The 8,993-nt window shown below is 39.9% G+C and overlaps 1 protein-coding gene across 2 annotated transcripts; it reads left to right on the forward strand.

The window, feature by feature from the left end:
- The first annotated feature begins 238 nt into the window (after nt 1-238).
- On the forward strand, nt 239-8,764 carry LOC118363407 (ubiquitin-conjugating enzyme E2 D2-like). Of its 2 annotated transcripts, XM_035744234.2 has the most exons (8): nt 246-572; nt 6,364-6,427; nt 6,597-6,628; nt 6,726-6,803; nt 6,930-7,035; nt 7,154-7,247; nt 7,395-7,444; nt 7,805-8,764. In XM_035744234.2, the coding sequence occupies exons 1-7, from the start codon at nt 549-551 to the stop codon at nt 7,441-7,443; spliced, it is 447 nt and encodes a 148-aa protein (XP_035600127.1). In that variant the 5' UTR covers nt 246-548; the 3' UTR covers nt 7,444; nt 7,805-8,764. The 2 variants fall into 2 exon arrangements, with proteins under 2 accessions (XP_035600128.1, XP_035600127.1); XM_035744235.2 differs by lacking the exon at nt 7,395-7,444 and having other exon boundaries at nt 239-572.
- The last annotated feature ends 229 nt before the right edge of the window (nt 8,765-8,993 follow it).

Raw genomic sequence — 8,993 nt, forward strand, 5'->3', positions numbered from 1 at the left:
ATACATTTATCAACTTTCTCTTCGTGTTCTCTTCTCTCGACTAATGCTGGTGGTCATATATATGTTTTAGCAATTTATTATATCATTTGTATACACACAAATAACACCAGTGCATAATTTATTATTTGACTTCTGTATATACTTCTGTGATTTGTTTTGTTTGGGTTTAGTCCAATTGTGGCATGATTCGACTATTTGTATACAGTTTCAATGCAGAACTTTTATTATGAAGGCGAACCGCTGATTCAACTCATCGGTAATATCGCTCACTTCACAGTCGTGACCAGAAGAACGAGCCGAGCTAACGTATCGGAAACGTTATAATACCAGTGCAGTCAAAGCAGCCAACGGCTGTCGACCACGGAAAAGCGAAAATACCAGTATATCTATTGATACCCGTTTATCAACTATAAAAGTAATATTGTGAGTTGATGTAAAGCTAGCCAGGGTAGATCGCCGTATACTACAGCTAATTGCTATATGCTAGTTAGCATCACGTAGCTAGCCTTTGCTCTATCTTCGACAACCGGTCCCTACGCACTAGCAGAATGGCCTTAAAACGAATTCACAAGGTAAATTGATTGTTGTTTGAGTCTTTGTCGTAAACACAGCTAAATAAGTTAGTGATGTTATAGGTCATGTGGTAGAATGTGTATATATATTTTTTGTCGTTTTAGTTAGCTATGTAACGCGTCGTACAGTGAGCAGTTGCAAGTTCGCTATAACAAGCGTGCTTATTTGGTTGTTAGCCAGCTTGGCTTGTAGTACAGTAGCATGGCCTAGTAGCTTAGCTAGCTAAGTAGTTAAGCTAACGTTAGCTAGTTTAAAGTGAGTGAGCTAAATATTAGTTCAGAATCTAGCTAGCAGTAACGTTAGCTCAGAATCCGAATTATATCAATCGTCTCACGTTAGCTTAGTCGGTGTCATTGTTAGCTAGTAACGTTATCCCCTAAACTTTCTGGTGCTTGTTAACTAATTAACAAGTCATGGTGAAACCTGATGAGATTGAGGAAATGGTTGTTATTACATACCACTACCACCAACTCGTGGCAGGTTTCGGTTTGGTGTATCTTGCTGGAAATATAAACCTTGTCATTCAAGCTGGCCAAGTCTAGTGTCATCCTCGTCTTGGTATTTTCTGGTATCTATTCCGAAACTCTAGCATAAAAATATACATAGCTTCTGTGGTAATTATTACTAAAGTAAAATAGTGTAATTGCTGTGTCCCCAAACAACGTAATACATTCAACACTTCTCCTAATATTGGTTTAGAGCGATGTCATGATTGCACTGACACTTGACTGTGACGCCCGAAGTCAAGATAAAAATGCAAGAGAAGGTAGTCAGTCACTCATTAAGAAAACACCCTATTACAGTGCCTTGCAAAACTATTTAATCCATCTGGGCGTTTTTCCTATTTTGTTGCATTACACCCTGTAATTTAAATGGATTTCATGTAATGGACGTACAGAAAATGGTGAAGTGAAAAGAAAAAATGGAAAAGTGATGGGTGCATATGTATTTGCTATGAAGCCCCTAAATAAGATCTGGTGCAACCAATTACCTTTAGAAGTCACATAATTGGTTAAATAAAGTCCACTTATGTGCAATCTAAGTGTCACATGATCTATCACCTGATCTCAGTATATATACACCTGTTCTGAAAGGCCCCAGAGTCTGCAACACCACTAAGCAAGGGGCACCACCAAGCAAGCAGCACCATGAAGACCAAGGAGCTCTCCAAACAGGTCAGGGACAAAGTTGTGGAGAAGTACAGATCAGGGTTGAGTTATAAAAAAATATCCGAAAATTTGAACATCCCAATAGCGCACCATTAAATCCATTATTAAAAAATGGATAGAATATGGAACCACAACAAACCTGCCAGAGCGGGCCTCCCACCAAAACTCACGGACCAGGCAAGGAGGGCATTAATCAGATCGGCAACAAAGAGGCCAAAGATAACCCTGAAGGAGCTCCACAGCGGAGATTGGAGTGTCTGTCCATAAGACCGCTTTAAACTGTATCACCCCACAGGGCTGGGCTTTACGGAAAGTGTCAAGAAAAAAATAAGCAAACATGTATTGGTGTTCACCAAAAGGCATGTAGGAGACTCCCCAAACATATGGAAGAAGGTACTCTGGTCAGATGAGACTAAAATTGAGGTTTTTGGCCATCAAGGAAAACGCTATGTCTGGCGCAAACCCAACACCTCATCACCCGAGAACAACATCCCTACAGTGAAGCATGGTGGTGGTAGCATCATGCTGTGGGGATGTTATTCATCGGCAGGGACTGGGTAACTGGTCACAATTGAAGGAATGGTGGATGGCGCTAAATACAGGGAAATTCTTGAGGGAAACCTGTTTGTCTTCAAGAGATTTGAGACTGGGATGGAGGTTCACCTTCCAGCAGGACAATGACCTTAAGCATACTGCTAAAGCAACACTTGAGTGTTTAAGGGGAAACATTTAAATGTCTTGGAATGGCCTCGTCAAATCCCAGACCTCAATCCAATTGAGAATCTGTGGTATGACTTAAAGATTGCTGTACACCAGCAGAACCCATCTAACCTGAAGGCGCTGGAGCAGTTTTGCCTTGAAGAATAGGCTAAAATCACAGCGGCTAGATGTGCCAAGCTTATAGAGACATACCCCAAGAGACTTGCAGCTGTAATTGCTGCAAAAGGTGCCTCTACAAAGTATTGACTTTGGGGGGGGTGATGAGTTATGCACACTCAAGTTGTCTGTTTTTTTTGTCTTATTTCTTGTTTGTTTCACAAGAAAAAAAATATTTTGCATTTTCTAAGTGGTAGGCATGTTGTGTAAATCAAATGACCCCCCCTCCAGAGATCAATTTTAATTCCAGGTTGTAAGGCAACAAAATAGGAAAAATACCAAGGTGAATACTTTCGCAAGCCACTGTAGCTACTCTGCTTTTAATGTTACAGGGCCATGGCATTAATCTGAAAGAATGCATATTTGATTGTAATTGGCAAACATTAAAACTAAAACATCATGGATGAAGTCTCCAACATTACATTGCTGTAGTAGCCTGTACCTTTGAAACATGAGCAAATTGGGCATCAGTGTTGATTTTACATTATACCTAGCTTACAAACATTCAGTTTGAATATGTGTAAACAAATGTAGGCCTATGCTTCCAGATAGCTTTATATTCACATTGAGTGGGACAGGCCCTGTGCCTAAAAATAAGTTGTTAGTAACCCTGGATGTTGCTTCAAAGCCCTTTGAGGCCTACCTGGAAAATAAAGGGGAAACATTGGTTGTTAACTGTACAAATAAGGTATAGCCTAATAACCAACCTATTAGAATGGGATGTTCCTGTTTTAAACTTACTGACACAACTGAATTGAACCCAACATAGTTTATTAAACCAGCAACAAAATGTAGGCCTAAACATGCAGGACGATGCATGTAAACTCTGGTTTACTATAGGGCTGGGCGATATGGGCAAAATATTATATCACGGTATTTAAAAAAAGAAGGGGGAAAAAAAGAAAAATACAGTATTTATTTAGTTTTTTAATAGTAAAAGTTATACATTTGCTTAATGAGTAGTGCATGACCCTAGGGTGGCAACATAAAAAAAAAGTGATTTCAATAGGTCTTTCTCCATTCTGATGGTTTTATACTGTTCAACTTCAACACCAAAAAAGTCATAATTTTCATAAATTTCTGCATTTGAGAACATTTCTACACTGCACGTAGGGCTGCACGATATGGGCAAGTAAATCTGGGCCGTATTTTTAACAAAATGTTTCAATTTGACTTGTGATTTAGAGAAAAACACTTGGGTTAACTGTTGGAATTATCTTTTTGTCTGTAAAAAGAATTATGCTACGAATTGTGGTGGTAGCAATTTCTGGCACAATTGTTGCTAGAATAACCATGTTGATGTAAATTTACAGTTATGCTATGTTGTGTGGTCCTCCCACTGTGACTTGAAAAGCATGCACAGGGTGGCGAAAGTGCAGTGATGAGCATGAGGCTCCTTTCCAATAAATATTGAGGGTCTTAATTTTACCCCAAGCATGTGTAAACCTGGGATGTAAAACAGCTCTTTGCTGTTTTTGTTGTCTCTCTCTAGTCATGGTTTTGAAATCTCACAATATCAACTTCGCTGTGTGTTCAAGGTTTTTTTATAGTCTACGGTTTGAGTCCTGTGCATACACAGTGATTTGAGCTATCTGATTGGCCAGCGGTAGGCCTATGGGTGCACTTGATTTGCTCGCTGGGCCTGCCGTGTAGGTGGAGATCTACCTTTTTAGACCCAAGAAATGGTTCAAATGGGAACACTTTTACCTTCCCGGTGCTATGGCTCCTGAATAAAGTGCATCTAACAGCAGCAGCGCAAAACAAATTGGAACTCGAGGCTTTATCGTTGGTGTTTTTTAAAATGTTTTATCGACTGGGAATGCTTTGGAGATCAACCAGTCGATCACAATCCAAGCTCATCGCTACGGTTTACTGAGAATGGTGCGGCAAACAAAACATCCAGTCAGCGGTAGTCCTGTGGGCGTAAACAGCTTTGATGAGAGGTCGAAAGAGAATTGCAAGAATCGTGCAAGCTAACAGGCGGGCCACAAACAGACATGCTAACCTCTAACCATCACAATAACAGGAGGTTTGCGTTTTTGGGGGTATGATATATGTGCGTCTAACTTTCTCATTCAGGACTATCTCTAATCATGGTAGTGTTTTGGAAACATTTTATTCTTATTTACAATTACAGGGACTGCCTCTCATGACACAATACATTATTTACCATTCATTTATATTGGGCACAAAATAATCTGAAACACGGTAAATGCATCCCCCAAAAATTGCAGTCACAAGCTTGATGTAGTCATTGCTTGCTATGAATTTGGGACCAAATGCTAAACTTTTGACTACTTTAACACACAATTAAATTTGTCCCAATACTTTTGGTCCCCTAAAATGGAGGCACTATGTACAAAAGGTGCTGTAATTCTTCTTAGTGGTTCACCCGATTTTATAGATGGAGAATTACCTCATGTTTACGACAAATAAATGCTGATTAGATTTGTATGCTAGTGACAAGATGATCGATGCTTAGCTGCCAATTAACAAGTAAAAAAGATCTTGCTCTTATCCATGTCATAACCTACCCTGTCCTGTATCGACTTTTGGAGCAAACTGTTGTCTTGAGAACGTGCGTGAACCAGATTGGCCAAGTTTGCCATTTATTGCCACAGTTTGTGACTACTATCGGTGGTGTAAAATGCAATGGATACACAAACAAGTTATTTAGTTGTTTTTTTCAGTACACAAAAACTTAAGCACAAAAGTGTTTTATGTGCCCTGTCATCACACACTGCCTTTTAATCCGCAACAGTCAGTCTGATGGAAACAACTCTGGTGGGAAATGTGCATATTAAAAAAATAAGCTGCTTATATAATTTTAGCATAAATCTGTTTCAGATTTTATGGAAACCTAGCTACTGTCAGCAATGCTGCTGTCATCTTTCCCTCCAGTGTAGCCAATCAGGCCAATCCACATTCTGACTTGGGTGTTTGAGACATTGCCACAAGTTGTCAGGGATAGACCCAACTTTTCACAATGGATGAGTCCTATCACTACTCTAGTTTAATTATTTTCCTGGACTCGCATACGCATCATTCAAGTCTATGCAGACCTATGTTTATTACTGAGATATAGCAGGTCTGTATTTACATAATAGTACAATTTTGACCTTTTCTAACCCGTTAGTTGACCATGGGGGAGGAAGCCTAGGCCCATGTCAACACAGGCTGTTACAGGTTGAGTGAAGGCTGTGTGTGTCTGTACTTTAGCTCAGCTTCGCACTGACACCAACTTTGCCTGACGGCAACACAGCCCACAGCTTCCTGCCTGCTCAAGGCGTGCACCTATTTTACTGATCTATTCGATGACTAACATTCTCACCTTCATGTCACTTGGACCCACATGCAATATAAACAGTATCACTATTGGCCCAAGAAGTTCTTACCTGATCTGTTGTCCTGAAGCACTTGCTCTGATGGGGCTCTGCAAGATACCATATGCTCAATCACTGCAATACAAGAAACTGTTTAGTCACTGCCCACTTTCATTATGGCCAAGACTAATCATTGAGCTACAGTCGTTATAAAATGGATTCTTCTTTTCATCAGTCTCTAATTAAACTTTAAAAGTACTTCTTGTGCAGTGCACATTGCAACACCAGCTATGTAAATGCAAAGCAAATGCTCTTCCAAGTACGGCTGTGAGGTCTGCAGTAGCAATGATGAGTTAACAGTGTTGGTACATGGAAGGGGAACAGTGGGCTGATGGTGTCCTGGTTTGGTTTCTCTGTTTCAGGAGCTGAACGACCTGGGCAGGGACCCTCCTGCACAGTGTTCCGCTGGCCCGGTTGGAGACGACAGTAAGGCCAAACTGAGCACTTGTATTAAACCTAACATTATAATAATTCTTAATTTATTACAATTGTTTAGCGCTTTTCATTATACAGAATAATCTCAAAGTGCATAAATAAATGATCAACAGCAAGGCATCTGAAACATTCCTCAACTGTCTCCCTTTCTGTTTGGCAGTGTTTCATTGGCAAGCTACAATTATGGGGCCTGTGAGTATCATTATAAAGTGTTTCTCCATTTGATGAATTTGAAGTTGCTTTGGCTGCTCAGTGTGACTGTTGAGATGTAATTCTGTTTTCTTTTCAGAATGACAGCCCATACCAAGGTGGTGTTTTTTTCCTGACTATTCACTTCCCCACAGACTATCCCTTCAAACCACCTAAGGTAATTATTTCCGCTCGTTCCTCTGTTCTTTTACAATTGAAGTTGTCTTGATGCATGTGGAAGATTGAGGAATGAGGTTTCCGTGGATCAATGTGTTTGATTGCTCCTCCAACCTTTTCATTGCAGCTTGCGTTCACCACAAGAATTTATCACCCAAATATTAACAGTAACGGCAGCATCTGCCTGGATATTTTGAGATCTCAGTGGTCTCCAGCATTAACTATCTCTAAAGGTAGGGTGTCGTTTTTCCATTCTTTATGCCCTTTGTGTTACTCATTTTTACCTCGACTTCATTTCGATTCACATGCCTAAGATCCACTCCTAATCCTTCTTTTTAATCTCCCTTTCAGTACTTTTGTCCATTTGTTCACTCTTATGTGACCCCAACCCTGACGACCCGTTAGTGCCAGAGATCGCCCGTATCTACAAAACAGATACGGAAAAGTTAGTATATTGTACTCTAATCATTTTGTGAAAAATATTATGCAACTTTTTGATCCAAAGGCTTGAACAAGATCGATGCAAAGTGAGTTATACCCTATAATATTAGATCTAGATACTTATAATATAGGACTTTTCCTCCTGCATCAGGTATAATAGACTAGCGAGAGAATGGACAGAAAAGTACGCTATGCTTTAGGGTAAGACTGCCCTGCATCGTCGAGGGAGAGGACATTGTTGTGGGTTCTGACATTTATACTGTTGACAGCACTTCAACTAACTCAATGAGGCTGACATATTTTGCCACTAAGTAAATTTGCCTTGGTGGATGGTGGCTTTGCTCTGACCTCTATTCCCACTGTCTGATTGTCTGTCTTGGACTGTTTGACAGTATTTAATGCCATTTTGGTGGGACTATGGGAGGAGAGTATTCTGTGTGTGAACATTATGCATCTCAGGTTTATCTTGGGTAGTTGCTGTGTTGTAAGGCATGGCGTTGTTCTTGAAGCTCCACCCCTCGTCTATTGTGGATTGATTTATGTTCTGTTACTTTTCCACAGGTACAACAGAATAGCCCGGGAATGGACTCAGAAGTACGCCATGTGATAATCGGTCATGGTCGTATCAACTTGCATTATAGCTGGGGAAAAAACTATAAATTACTGTTTTTTTTTTTGCCCATTCGGCCGCAACCCCTTACCATCAGCAAATAACAGTAATGATTCTTTGTTTTGCCCCCTAAATGTATTCACATCCTCTTAACATGGACAAATGTCTCCAATACCCATTTTATTTTCCCTTTACAAAATATGCCAATTGCTCTGAACTCTCAGTGAAGCATGTCTGTATAAAGCCAACCACAGCCACTTTGAAGAGCTCTTGATTGCTCTGAATTCACGCAGGAGGTGCCAACTAAAAATAAAGATTCTCAATGCCACCATTTCTGTATTGAGAGAATCAACATGGTTCAATCACACTTTTCCAATAGCATTAGAGAACTGATGTCTGTGAATATCATACACTTAATCTTAAAGTTAAGATTCACCTATTTTGAATGTTCTAATGATTCCCGGGTCTTTCCATGTGTATCTGAGCTACCGTTCCATCAGGCAGAAATACAGCCGGTGCAAAACTTGTCATGCCGGCCTGATTGAACGGCAATAGCTCAGATACACATGGAATGACGCAGGAATCGATAGATCAGAGATGCACAAAAACTTTAACATTCAGAATGGGTGAATCTTAACCGTTTTGAATGGAGAATTGCTGAAATAAATAAATATTTTATGCATGTTAATAAGATAAATAATTGGTTTGTGCTGCTGAGAATGGATTGAGAGCAAATGTGTTCACTTTGATTTTTTGTTCTTAGAATGTGGAGCCATTAGTTAATCATCATCCATAACACTGTTCTCTTTTGCACTGAATACGTTATTCAAAGTTCTCAATGGCTGATCGATCAACTAATAGCTCTGCTATTTAATGGCTACTTTTTTTTCTCAATAAAGTTGAACAAATAACTTTTGTAGCAGGACTACTTTTAAATATATGGAGATGCATTGGGGCTGTTGATCGCATTACAAGTAGCAAACGATATGCCTCTGGGAATGCTGAGAAGCCCTCAACTGTGGGGTTATTTATAGGCCCCCCATGACTGACTAGAGCAGCTATGGACCTTACGATGTAGTAGCCATGTATTTTCCTAGACTCCAATACCTTAATTTAAGAATCTTCAGACTAAAACGGGTC

The sequence above is a fragment of the Oncorhynchus keta genome, chromosome 30 (assembly GCF_023373465.1).
Source record: "Oncorhynchus keta strain PuntledgeMale-10-30-2019 chromosome 30, Oket_V2, whole genome shotgun sequence".
Taxonomy (NCBI): Eukaryota; Metazoa; Chordata; class Actinopteri; order Salmoniformes; family Salmonidae; genus Oncorhynchus; species Oncorhynchus keta.

What these genes read in the sequence shown, in the direction of transcription:
- LOC118363407 (XM_035744234.2), top strand. Translation starts at nt 549, where the DNA reads ATGGCCTTAAAACGAATTCACAAG. An exon ending in AAGCTACAATTATGGGGCCT is followed by an intron (nt 6,629 to 6,725) that starts GTGAGTATCATT and finishes TTTTCTTTTCAG; the next exon opens with AATGACAGCCCATACCAAGG. An exon ending in ATCCCTTCAAACCACCTAAG is followed by an intron (nt 6,804 to 6,929) that starts GTAATTATTTCC and finishes TTTTCATTGCAG; the next exon opens with CTTGCGTTCACCACAAGAAT.